This window comes from Panulirus ornatus, chromosome 19, assembly GCF_036320965.1.
Source record: "Panulirus ornatus isolate Po-2019 chromosome 19, ASM3632096v1, whole genome shotgun sequence".
Lineage (NCBI taxonomy): Eukaryota > Metazoa > Arthropoda > Malacostraca > Decapoda > Palinuridae > Panulirus > Panulirus ornatus.
The window spans coordinates 21,574,744-21,588,835 of NC_092242.1; the positions used below are offsets into that span (position 1 = coordinate 21,574,744).

General features: G+C 41.0%; 1 protein-coding gene across 1 annotated transcript in view; it reads right to left on the reverse strand.

The window, feature by feature from the left end:
- Window positions 1-14,092, reverse strand: part of Dcr-2 (Endoribonuclease Dcr-2) — a 173,398-nt gene that overhangs the window by 6,801 nt on the left and 152,505 nt on the right. The window contains 1 exon segment of the mRNA XM_071673744.1: window positions 5,423-5,590. Coding sequence (XP_071529845.1) covers window positions 5,423-5,590 — 168 coding nt within the window.

Genomic DNA, 14,092 nt, shown 5'->3' on the forward strand with positions numbered 1-14,092 from the left:
ACAGTGCTGGTGGCTGATTCGGGTCAGAAACAGCAGAAGCTGGTGACTGAGTTTGGTAAAGCTGAAGGCTGATTCGGGTGAGAAATTGCAGAGGCTGGTGACTGAGTTTGGTAAAGTGTGTGAAAGAAGAAAGCTGAGAGTAAATGTGAATAAGAGCAAGGTTATTAGGTACAGTAGGGTTGAGGGTCAAGTCAATTGGGAGCTAAGTTTGAATGGAGAAAAATTGGAGGAAATGAAGAGTTTTAGATATCTGGGAGTGGATTTGGCAGTGGATGGAAACATGGAAGGGAAAGTGAGTCACAGGGTGGGGGAGGAGCAAAGGTTCTGGGAGCGTTGAAGAATGTGTGGAAGGTGAGAACATTATCTTGAAGAGCAAAAGGGGGTATGTTTGAAGGAATAGTGGTTCCAACAATGTTACATGGTTGCGAGGCATGGGCTACAGATAGGGTTGTGTGGAGGAGGGTGGATGTGTTGGAAATGAAATGTTTGAGGATAATACGTGGTAAGAGGTGGTTTGATTGAGTAAGTAATGAAAGGGTAAGAGAGATGTGTGGTAATAAACAGAGTGTGGTTGAGAGAGCAGAAGAGGGTGTATTGAAATGGTTTGGTCACATGGAGAGAATGAGTGAGGAAAGATTGACAAAGAGGATATATGTGCCAGAGGTGGAGGGAAAGAGGAGAAGTGAGAGACCAAATTGGAGGTGGAATGGTGGAGTGAAAAAGATTCTGAGCAATTGGGGACTGAACATGCATGATGGTAAAGGGTGTGTAAAGAATAGAGTGAACTGGAACGATGTGGTATACCAGGGTTGACGTGCTGTCAATGGACTGAACCAGGGCACATGAAGCGTTTGGGGTAAACCATGGAAAGTTTTGTGAGGCCTGGATGTGGAAAGGGAGTTGTGGTTTTGGTGCATTACACATGACAGCTAGAAAATGAGTGTGAATGAATGTGGCCATTTTTGTCTGCTTTCCTGGTGCTAACTTTCTGAAGTAGGGAGAACAACACTGTTTCCTGTAGGGCAGGGTAGCGCTGGGATTGGATGAAGGCAACCAAGTATCAATTTGTACATGTGTATATATGTATGTATATGTGTATATGTTGATATGTATATATATGTATACGTGCATGTATATATGTACATGTATATATATATATGTATATGTGCATGTATATATGTACATGTATATATGAGTTGATGGCATTCTTTGTCAGTTTCCTGACACTACCTCGCTGATGCAGGTAATGGCAATGAAGTATAATGAATATAGATAATATGAATAAATACATATCCTGACTCTGCCTCCTCAAGGTTACATCATTAGTAAGAGTCACCCTTGGTGATGCTCTATCACTGGGGGAACAGTCTCATCAAAGGTGCTCCTCAATCCAGAAGAATCTACATTTCCCTGCTACTGGAAGCAGGACAGCCTTAGGCTGCATGAGTATTTAAAAAGGTCCTGGGTAACACCAGGTCTCTTCCACAGAAATTACTTCTTTAGTAAATCTAAAAAGATAAAGATATTCGTAATATATTCTAACTTAACTTCTTAACCAGGGAATCTCTTTTCCTTCTATAAGGCTCCTGCACTAATGCAGCACTCAAGAGCTGGCTATGTCCACTGGTCTTGTGATGTGTGTGCATCTACATGCAGAAAGAGCAGGCTATTTGAGTTGGAAGTGCTTAGTGTCTTCTTTATAGTAGTTTCCTCATAAGCATGAGAGGCCTTGGGATACAGTGAAATGGTGCTTGTAGTGATAAGAGTGATTTGTGATGTCTAGAATACTTTCTTAGTATTCCCTACATGTTGTAGGTGACTAAGGAGAGCAGAATCACTGGGGATGGAGGAAAGAATATTTCCCACATATTCCCTACTTATCCTCGAAGGACACTAGGAGAGGCAGGAACAGTGTGCTGGAAACTGTATCCTCCTTGTATCTTTAATTTCTAAAACCTGGAACAAATGAAAAGAACAAAGCAAGGAAGCTCAACTTCCTCGAAGGCTTATGTAGGGGCGACCAAGATAAAAAGAAGGAAGAAACAGGTAGTATATCTAAGGAGAACTTGTATATTCTAGCTCAAAGCAAAACAAAGCTAAAAGGGTAGAAGGAATGGACTGTGAATGTCCAAGGGATAAAGTTTGGGATAATGTAAAGTGAAACCTAAAGCAGAGATAATACTGTCGTAGAAGATGTGAAGACTCCAAGGAAGTGAGCTCCAGAATTATGAAAGTAAAAACAAAAGTAGATTATGAGCGATGGGTGATTATTAGTGCTTTAGCACCTGAAAACAAAGTGACTAAGGAGTTTTGATAAAAAGGATCAAATACTAACAATGGGAATATGAAATGCAAGAGTGGGTAATGCAGCAGTTGAGGATATAATGGGGGGATAGGATAACCGGAGTTGTGCATAAGAGTGGAGAACAGTCTACATAGTAGTCTCCTGAAAAAGGAATAGCAATTGGGATATTTGATTTAAAAAAGGGGACATATAAAAGTATAGATGGGTTAGTAGGAAGAATTGGAAGGTGGCATTAATGGATTAAGTACTAATTACTGAGCATGCAATGGAAAGACTAAGTTGTGAATGTGATGAGAAAGGCAGCTGGTAGGAAGTATGATCATAACTGGTGAAGGCAAAAGTGAAGATTTGTGGATGCTATAGGAAAGAAGGCAATAATAAGGGTGGGAGGAGGCTTGTGAAAGTGAGTGAGCTTGGGAAAATGGATTGCAAAAAGAGATACCTGGAGAGACTCAATGAAGAATGGCAATAGGTTAGAGTACATGAAGCTAGGGGAGTAGGTGAGGAGTGTAAGATACTTAAGGATGCACTGCTTAAATGTGCAATAGAAATGTGTCGCTTACAAATGGTGGGAAGTGGAAAGGTGAGAAGAAAGGGTAATGAGAAGAGGGATCAGAGAGTAAAGTGCCTGGTGAGGTGAAAGATGCAAGAGGGGTGTAGGGACAATATTTTCAGGGATGGAGAGAATTACTGGGATATGTACATGAAAAAGTTGAAAACTAAAGTTGAAAGCTACAGTTAAATATCTGAAGAAAGGAGATGATTGTACTGTTGACTGTTAAGTCAGGATTTTCGAAGTATGTATGGGACTAATGTGAATAATGAAATTACAAAGGAATAAGTTTGCTGACTGTATCCATCAGTTGTATGGAAGAGTGGTGACTGAAAGGATGGTGCCATGCACAGAGTTTCATGATGAGGAGGAACAACATGTACTCATTTCTTTTTAAAGAATTAAGTGACAAATACTTAAGAGAAACAAAAGGATCTATATGTAGCATTTAGAGATCCGGAGAAAGAATATGATGTACTTGACAAGATGCTCCATGGAAGTTGTTACAAATATATGGTGTGAAAGAAGAAAACTACATAAATAAAAAGCAGTGAAGAGTTTTCATCAGTATGGCATGTGTGCAAGTAGGAAGTGAGAAGGGTGATTAGTTACATGTGAAAATGGGCTTGCAGCAGAGGTGTATGATATCACCATGGCTGTTTAATCTGCTTATGGATGGGAGGTGACTGTTAGGACTTGGACAGATAGTAGGGTTTAAAGTACTTCTGAAGGGGGGGGGGGGGCACCTGGGAGATGAGTCTGTTGTTATTTGCTGACGACAGAGCACAAATGGCAGATTCAAATGAGGAACGGAAGAAGTTGGTGTTTGAGTCAGGGAGAAAGTAAAAAGAGAAAGCTGTGAATAAATGTGAATAAAAGCAAACGTATTACACTCAGCAGTCAAAGGAGACAGGGTAGTTGTTGTGAGTCTGAATGGAGAGAGCCTAGAACATGATGTAGATACATGGGAGTGAACATGTCAGCAAATGGAACTATAGACACAAAAGTGGGCCATAGGTTGGGCAAGGAGGGTTAAAGTCCTGAAAGAAAATGAAGAGTATGTGGAATGAGAGATGATTATATTGAGGGCAAATATGGTCATGTCTGATGGTATTGTATTCCCAACAGTTTTGTATGGATGAAAGGCATAAGCTCTACATATACAAATTATGAAGGGAGGATGTGTTGGGCATGAAATGTTTAAGGACAACTTGTAGAGTGAGGAAGGATGATCAGGTAAGAAATTACACAGAGAAAAGTGTGGTAATAAGAAAAGTATGGCTGAAAGAGCTGAAGAGGGTGTACTGGAGTGGTTTGGACCTACAGAAAGGATGATTGAAGCAATGTTGAAAATGAGGATATATGCATCTCAAGTGGAGGGGGCAAGGAGAAGAGGGAAACTGAACTGGAGATGGAAGATATGCTTAAGAAGGTTTTAAATGCTCTGGGCCTAAACATGCAAGAGGGTGTAAGGCATGCACAGAATAAAGAATTGCAGCAACGCTGTATACAAGAGCAATGTCATCAATGGACAGAACCAGGGTATATGATGCAGATGGGAAACAACAGAAAGGTAAATGAGGCCTAGGTGTTGATAAGGGGCTGTAATTTTGGTGCATTATACATGACAGCTTGAGAATGGATGTGAACAAAAGCCATTTCTTTCTTTTTCATATGTACCTCAATAAAGTGAACAAGTATGAAAGAGAGAAAAAGATATCCTGCGAATACGAGCTACAATTTAAACGAAACAGAATAATTATACTGGAAACTGATGGGTCCCTAATTTGTCCGTTAGGAACCAGCAAACAAGTTAAACAACCTGGGAACTTTAAGGAAGTTCCAGGTCGTTCATTACAAATCCACTCAAAAGAAATATGGCCCTGCCAAGAGGCATAATAACACTGATCAAGAAGAAAAATTTCAGGATACAAATATCATCTTGGAAATAGATTGGTCCCTGAGCTATCTGACAAGGATCAGCAGACAAGCTAACCTGGAAAACTTTAAGTACCAGAATGCTCATTACATATCCACTCAAAGATATATGGCCCCTGCCAAGTGGCATGATAACACTAAATCAACTCATGACCTCATTCACAACTTGAAATATGAAAAACTGCAGGATGCATCCAACATGCGTAAATATCTTGACGAATTATGTCGTGGTTGGCCAGAGCAGCTTGGCCACTAGTGGAAAGATAATGTCATAACCATATGGTGAGAGCTGACTGGAAAAGAGTTCTAAGAGAAGCTATTGCCTTAACAGGGTGGTTACCATCCCCTAGAGACCCACAGATGAATCTCATTAGCTTACAAGATAGGTGATCATGGAAAGAAATTAAGTTTTTCCTACCATGTAAATTTAAGCAAATGCATACATACCCAAAAATAAATTAATTTTTCAGACTCACAATGGTACTTTTGTCTTAAGCATAAAGGCCCTATCATGAACTTCCATGGAGTTCTCATGCTTCAAAGAATGTAGCCATAAATGGACTGGTACAGGTGTAATGACACTGTTCTGCTTACACTTCAGGAAATCAAAAACATTAAATACATACCTGCACTTTATACTGAGCAAAGTCATCACTTTCAATACGTGGGACCTTTTCAAACTGTACACCCTCTGGCAGCATTTCATACAACTCCCGAACACAATTAACTGGGATGCTTGACACTGGTTTCTTCAACAGGTCTCCCATGAGCACTTCTATCACTTCCCATGCTTTCTGAAGTAAAATAATATGCTTGATTTAAATATAAACTGTGAAGGAATGATTAAGTCTTATAAAACTATAGTTCCAAAAATCATTATCACCACCATATATTTTCAAAGGCGGTAAATGGCTAACATTTTTGTGGGTACAAGCATATGATGCTCTCAGACGAAATCACCATACATCTAATCACTGAGACTTGAGTTTCTAACTGCATGAGCACCAGTAACCTGCCTCAGTGTGCCTCATGCTATCTTGATGGAATGATGTTCTTTCTCTACTCTTCCCGGATGCCACTTCATTTTTGCAATTTCACTTCTAGGTGCTGTATTTCTTCCACCTGCACTTCAGGATGGTTGGCATTTACCTTTCTAAGGAGGAGAAAGCCCAAATTGTCACATGAAGGCAAAAAATGCAAGTACACAAGATTTCTAGCTGCAATGAGCAATCAGAATGCCCCATCAGGTAGCTGCTTCCTGAAACATCTCATCAGTGCCTCAACAAGGACCTAAAATATGGACCTAGAATACTTCAGAACTCTTGTCAATTCCATCCCTAGATGTCTGCAGATGGAAATCACAGTCAAATGAGAGATGGCACAGTAATAAAATGTAAGTGTAACAACACTCAAAAATGTAAGGTGAAGCAAACAACTTTTTTTGTTTTTTGGACACTGTGGCTCCAAAGATCCTATACACACCAAGCATAATTTCATATGCTCGATACAAATGTCACTGTGTGTTGTTGCATGTACGTAATCATTCCTCTGAGCATCCTACCTAATTCTAAAAACAAAGAGTATATAACCTAAGATGACTTTAACCCTTGAATAGTGGGACATGCAGTTCAAAAAAAAAAAAAAAAAACAAAGAACAATTTTCTCTCATGAGATATTTCTACTATATTTTCATGAAGAAAATATCTAAAATGCGAGGAATACTTAAGTTTATGTTGGTCTGTCAGATTCCCGAAATAACAGGGAAAGGTTCAAACTTATAGCACATACCTTCCTTCTTTATGTAAGTATACCTTGACATTTCTTTCTACTTCAATCTAAATACATTACACACATTTTATATTTCTTAGCCACACATGATCTCTTAACACCACATACATATTATACAATACATTTACTTACTTTTCTAAATATTAATGTACCTTATGTTACTTTCTTTGATATTAGCTGTGATGGCACAAGCAGCTCAGGCCCAAATCATGGGCATTTCGTCAATAATATAAAAATTAAAGATGAAGTGAAAAGGATTTTGAGTGATCAGGGCCTGAACAAGCAGGAGGGTGAAAGGCTTGCAAGGAATACAGTGAATTGGAACGATGTGGTATACCAGGGTCTACGTGCTGTCAGTGGATTGAACCAGGGTATGCAGGGGGAGGGGGTTGTCATTTCATGTGTGGTGGGGTGGCAATGGGAATGAATAAGGGCAGACAGTATGAATTATGTACATGTGTATATATGTACATAACATCCAGGTTCCTTTCCTCAAACATACTACCTATCTCTCTTTTTTTTTTCATCTTGGTTACATCTACTCACATTTAGACACACCCATTTTAGCCTTCAAGGAGGATGAGCACTCCCCACGTGACTCCTTCTGCTTTCCCTTTTAGAAAGCTAAAATACAAGGAGTAAAACGTTTCTAGCCCCCTACACCCATCCCCTTTAGTCGCCTTCTACAACACGTGAGGAATGCTTGGGAAGTATTCTTTCTCCCCTATCCCCAGGGATAAAATGTTGAAATGTATAGGTAGGTATGTGTGCGTGTGTGGACGTGTATGTATAGACATGTGTATGTGGGTGGGTTGGGCCATTCTTTTGTCTGTTTCCTTGCGCTACCTCGCTAATGCGGGAGACAACGACAAAGTATAATAGAAAAAAAATAAATATAAAAAAATATACATACATATTATCCCTGGGGATAGGGGAAAATAAATATAAAAAATATACATACATACATACTATCCCTGGGGATAGGGGAGAAAGGATACCTCCCACGCATTTCCCACATATCATAAAAGATGGCTAAAGGGGAAGGAACGGGGGCTAGAAACCCTACCCTACTTGTATTTTAACTTTCTAAAAGGGGAGACAGAAGAAGGAGTCATGCGGGGAGTGCTCATCCTCCTCAAAGGTTCAGATTGGGGTATTTAGATGTGTGTGGATGTAACCAAGATGTGAAAAAAGGAGAGATAGGTTGTAAGTTTGAAGAAAGGAGCCTGGATGTTTAGGCTCTGAGTGAAACGAAGCTCAAGGGTAATAAAGGGGAAGAGTGGTATGGGAATGTTTTTGGGAGTAAAGTCAGAGGTTAGTGACAGGAAAAGAGCAAAGGAAGGAGTAGCACTACTACTAAAACAGGAGTGGTTGGAGTATATCATAGAATGTAAGAAAGTAAACTCTAAATTGATATGAGTAAAACTGAAAGTGGATGGAGAGAGATGGGTAATTATTGGGGAGTAAGCACCTGGGCATGAGAAGAAAGATCATGAGAGGCAAGTGTTTTGGGAGCAGCTGAGTGAGTGTGTTAGCAGTTTGATGCACGAGACCGGGTTATAGTGATGGGTGATTTGAATGCAAAGGTGAGTAATGTGGCAGTTGAGGGAATAATTGTGTACATGGGGTGTTTAGTATTGTAAATGGAAACAGTGAAGAGCTTGTAGACTTGAGTGCTGAAAAAGGACTAGTGATTGGGAATATCTGGTTTAAAAAGGGATATACACAGGTATATGTATGTAAGTAGGAGAGATGGCCAGAGAGCGTTATTGGATTACACGTTAATTGATAGGCATGTGAAAGAGACTTCTGGATGTGCTGACAGGTGCAACTGGAAGGATATCTGATCATTATCTTGTGGAGGCGAAGGTGAAGATTTATAGAGGTTTTCAGAAAAGCAGAGAGAATGTTGGGGTGAAGAGAGTGGTGAGAGTAAGTGAGCTTGGGAAGGAGACCTGTGCGAGGAAACACCAGGAGAGACTGAGTGCAGAATGGAAAAAGGTGAGAGCAAAGAACGTAAGGGGAGTAGGGGAGGAATGGGATGTATTTAGGGAAGCAGAGTTGGTTTGGGCAAAACATACTTGTAGCATGAGAACCATGGGAGGTGGGCAGATTAGAAAGGGTAGTGAGTGGTGGGGTGAAGAAGTAACATTAATAGTGAAAGAGAAGAGAAAGGCATTTGGACCATTTTTGCAGGAATATAGTGCAAATGACTGGGAGATGTATAAAAGAAAGAGGTAGAGGTCAAGAAATAGGTGCAAAAGGTGAAAAAGAGGGCAAACGAGAGTTGGGGTGAGAGAGTATCATTAAATCTTTGGGATAGGGGTAAAAGAATACTTCCTAGGCATTCCTTACGTGTCGTAGAAGGCGACTAAAGGGGACGGGGCCGGGGGGCTAGAAGCCCTACCCTCCTTGTATTTCAACTTTCTAAAAGGGGAAACTGAAGAAGTCATGCAGAGAGTGCTCATCCTCCTCAAAGGCTCACATTGGGGTGTCTAAATGCATGTGGATGCAACAAGACAAGAAAAAAGGAGAAAAAGGTAGTATATTTGAGAAAAGGAACCTGGATGTTTTGGCTCTGAGTGAAACAAAGCTCAAGGGTAAAGGGAAAGAGTGGTTTGGGAATGTCTTGGGAGTAAAGTCAGGGGTTAGTGAGAGGACAAGAGCAAGGGAATGAGTAGCACTACTCCTGAAACAGGGGTGGTAGGAGTATGTGATAGAGTGTAAGAAAGAAAATTCTAGATTGATATGGGTAAAACTGAAAGTGGATGGAGAGAGATGGGTGATTATTGGTGCATATGCATCTGGGCATGAGAAGAAAGATCATGAGAGCCAAGTGTTTTAGGAGCAGATGAGAGAGTGTGTTGGTAGTTTTGATGCATGAGACCAGGTTGTAGTGATGGGTGATTTGAATGCAAAGATGAGTAATGTGGCAGTTGAGGGAATAACTGGGGTACATGGGGTGTTCAGTGTTGTAAATGGAAATGGTAAACAGCTTGTAGATTTATGTGCTGAAGAAGGACGGGTGATTGGGAATACCTGGTTTAAAAAGAGATATATACATAAGTATACATATGTAAGTAGAAGAGAGGGCAAGAGATCATTATTGGATTACGTGTTAATTGATGGGCGCGTGAAAGAGAGACTTTTCGATGTTAATGTGCTGAGAGGTGCAACTGGAGGGATGAGGCAAGTTGTTAGAAGCAGTGAAAAGTTTTTATCGAGGATGTAAGGCATGCGTACATGTAGGAAGAGAGGAAAGTGATTGGTTCTCAGTGAATGTTGGTTTGCGGAAGGGGTGTGTGATGTCTCCATGGTTGTTAAATTTGTTTATGGATAGGGTTCTTAGGGAGGTAAATTCAAGAGTTTTGGAAAGAGGGGCAAGTATGCAGTCTGTTGTGGATGAGAGAGCTTGGGAAGTAAGTCAGTTGTTGTTCACTGATGATACAGTGCTGGTGGCTGATTCGGGTGAGAAACTGCAGAAGCTGGTGACTGAGTTTGGTAAAGTGTGTGAAAGAAGAAAGTTGAGAGTAAATGTGAATAAGAGTAAGGTTATTAGATACAGTAGGGTTGAGGGACAAGTCAATTGGGAGGTAAGTTTGAATGGAGAAAAATTGGAGAAAGTGAAGTGTTTTAGATATCTGAGAAAGGATTTGGCAGCGGATGGAACCATGGAAGCGGAAGTGAATCATAGGGAGGGGAAGGGGACGAAAGTTCTGGGAGTGTTGAAAAATGTGTGGAAGTCGAGAACATTATCTCAGAAAGCAAAAATGGGAATGTTTGAAGGAATAGTGGTGCCAACAATGATATATAGTTGTGAGGCGTGGGCTACAGATAGAGTTGTGCGCAGGAGGGTGGATGTGCTGAAAATGAGATGTTTCAGGACAATATGTGGTGTGAGGTGGTTTGATCAAGTAAGTAATAATAGAGAAAGAGAGATGTGTGGTAATAAAAAGAGTGTGGTTGAGAGAGCAGATGAGGGTGTTTTGAAATGGTTTGGTCACATGGAGAGAACGAGTGAGGGAAGATTGACAAAGAGGATATATGTGTCAGAGGCGGAGGGAACGAGGAAAAGTGGGAGACCAAATTGGAGGTGGAAAGATGGAGTGAAAAAGATTTTGAGTGATCGGGGCCTGAACATGCAGGAGGGTGAAAGGCGTGTAAGGAACAGAGTGAACTGGAACGATGTGGTATACCGGGGTCGACGTGCAGTCAATGGACTGAACCAGGGTATGTGAAGCGTCTGGGGTAAACCATGGAAAGTTCTGTGAAGCCTGGATGTGGAAAGGGAGCTGTGGTTTCGGTGCATTATTACATGATAGCTAGAGACTGAGTGTGAACGAATGGGGCCTTTGTTGTCTTTTCCTAGCACTACCTTGCGCACACGCGGGGGAGGGGGCTGTTATTTCATGTCTGAAGGGGTGGCGATGGGAATGAACAAAGGCAGACAGTATGAATTATGTACATGTGTATATTTAGGTGATTATTGGTGCATATGCACCTGGGCATGAGAAGAAAGATCATGAGAGGCAAGTGTTTTGGGAGCAGCTGAAAGAGTGTGTTAGTGGTTTTGATGCACAAGACCAGGTTATAGTGATTGGGTGATTCGAATGCAAAGGTGAGTCATGTGGCAGTTCAGGAAATAAATGGTAAACATGGAGTGTTCAGTGTTGTAAATGGAAATGGTGAAGAGCTTGTAGATTTATGTGCTGAAAAAGGACTGGTGATTGGGAATACCTGGTTTAAAAAGCGAGATATACATAAGTATACGTATGTAAGTAGGAGAGATGGCCAGAGAGCGTTATTGGATTACGTGTTAATTGATAGGAGCACGAAAGAGAGACTTTTGGATGTTAATGTGCTGAGAGGTGCAACTGGAGGGATGTCTGATCATTATCTTGTGGAGGCGAAGGTGAATATTTGTGGGGGCTTTCAGAAAAGAAGAATGTTGGGGTGAAGAGAGTGGTGAGAGTAAGTGAGCTTGGGAAGGAGACTTGTGTGAGGAAGAACGTGGAGAGACTGAGTACAGAATGGAAAAAGGTGAGAACAAAGGAGGTAAGGGGAGTGGGGGAGGAATGGGATGTATTTAGGGAAGCAGTGATGGCTTGCGCAAAAGATGCTTGTGGCATGAGAAGCGTGGGAGGTGGGTTGATCAGAAAAGGTAGTGAGTGGTGGAAGGAAGAAGTAAGATTATTAGTGAAAGCGAAGAGAGAGGCATTTGGACGATTTTTGCAGGGAAAAAAAATGCAAATGAGTGGGAGAGGTATAAAAGAAAGAGACAGGAGGTCAAGAGAAAGGTGCAAGAGGAGAAAAAGAGGGCAAATGAGAGTTGGGGTGAGAGAGTATCATTAAATTTTAGGGAGAATAAAAAGATGTTTTGGAAGGAGGTAAATAAAGTGCATAAGACAAGGGAGCAAATGGGAACTTCAGTGAAGGGGGCTAATGGGAGGTTATAACAAGTAGTGGTGACGTGAGAAGGAGATGGAGTGAGTATTTTGAAGGTTTGTTGAATGTGTTTGATGATAGAGTGGCAGATATAGGGTGTTTTGGTCGAGGTGGTGTGCAAAGTGAGAGGGTTAGGGAAAATGATTTGGTATGGATGGTATTGCAGTGCAATTTATTAAAAAAGGGGGTGACTGTATTGTTGATTGGTTGGTAAGGTTATTTAATGTATGTATGATTCATGGTGAGGTGCCTGAGGATTGGCGGAATGCTTGCATAGTGACATTGTACAAAGGCAAAGGGGATAAGAGTGAGTGCTCAAATTATAGAGGTATAAGTTTGTTGAGTATTCCTGTTAAATTATATGGGAGGGTATTGACTGAGAGGGTGAAGCCATGTACAGAGCATCAGATTGGGGAAGAGCAGTGTGGTTTCAGAAGTGGTAGAGGATGTGTGGATCAGGTGTTTGCTTTGAAGAATGTATGTGAGAAATACTTAGAAAAACAAATGGATTTGTATGTAGCATTTATGGATCTGCAGAAGGCATATGATAAGAGTTGATAGAGATACTCTGTGGAAGGTTTTAAGAATATATGGTGTGGGAGGCAAGTTGTTAGAAGCAGTGAAAAGTTTTTATCGAGGAAGTAAGGCAAGTGTACGTGTAGGAAGAGAGGAAAGTGATTGGTTCACAGTAAATGTAGGTTTGCGGCAGGGGTGTGTGATGTCTCCATGGTTGTTTAATTTCTTTATGGATGGGGTTGTTAAGGAGGTGAATGCAAGAGTTTTGGAAAGAGGGGCAAGTATGCAGTCTCGTGTGGATGAGAGAGCTTGGGAAGTGAGTCAGTTGTTGTTCGCTGATGATAAAGTGCTGGTGGCTAATTCATGTAAGAAACTACAGAAGCTGGTGACTGAGTTTGGTAAAGTGTGTGAAAGAAGAAAGTTAAGAGTAAATGTGAATAAGAGCAAGGTTATTAAGTACACTAAGGTTGAGGGTCAAGTAATTGCAACTGGGAGGTAAGTTTGAATGGAGAAAAACTGGAGGAAGTAAAGTGTTTTAGATATCTGGGAGTGGATATGGCAGCGGATGGAACCATGGAAGCGGAAGTGAATCATAGGGTGGGGGAGGGGGCGAAAATTCTAGGAGCCTTGAAGAATGTTTGGAAGTCGAGAACATTATCTCGGAAAGCAAAAATGGCTATGTTTGAAGGAATAGTGGTTCCAACAATGTTGTATGATTGCGAGGTGTGGGCTATGGATGGAGTTGTGCGCAGGAGGATGGATGTGCTGGAAATGAGATGTTTGAGGACAATATGTGATGTGAGGTGGTTTGATCGAGTAAGTAATGTAAGGGTAAGAGAGATGTGTGGAAATAAAAAGAGTGTGGTTGAGAGAGCAGAAGAGGGTGTTTTGAAATGGTTTGGTCACATGGAGAGAATGAGTGAGGAAAGATTGACCAAGAGGATATATGTGTCGGAGGTGGAGGGAACGAGGAGAAGAGGGAGACCAAATTGGAGGTGGAAAGATGGAGTGAAAAAGATTTTGTGTGATCGGGGCCTGAACATGCAGGAGGGTGAAAGGAGGTTAAGGAATAGAGTGAATTGGAGCGATGTGGTATACCGGGGTTGACGTGCTGTCAGTGGATTGAATCAAGGCATGTGAAGCGTCTGGGGTAAACCATGGAAAGCTGTGTAGGTATGTATATTTGCGTGAGTGGACGTATGTATATACATGTGTATGGGGGTGGGTTGGGCCATTTCTTTCGTCTGTTTCCTTGCGCTACCTCGCAAACGCAGGAGACAGCGACAAAGCAAAAAAAAAAAAATATATATATATACATATATATATATATATATATATATATATATATAGAAGAGTGGGAGGTGGGTTGATTAGAAAGGATAGTGAGTGGTGGGATAAAGAAGTAAGATTATTAGTGAAATAGAAGAGAGAGGCATTTGGACGATTTTTGCAGCGAAAAAATGAAATTGAGTGGGAGATGTATAAAAGAAAGAGATAGGAGGTCAAGAGAAAGATATAAGAGGTGAAAAAGAGGGCAAATGAGAGTT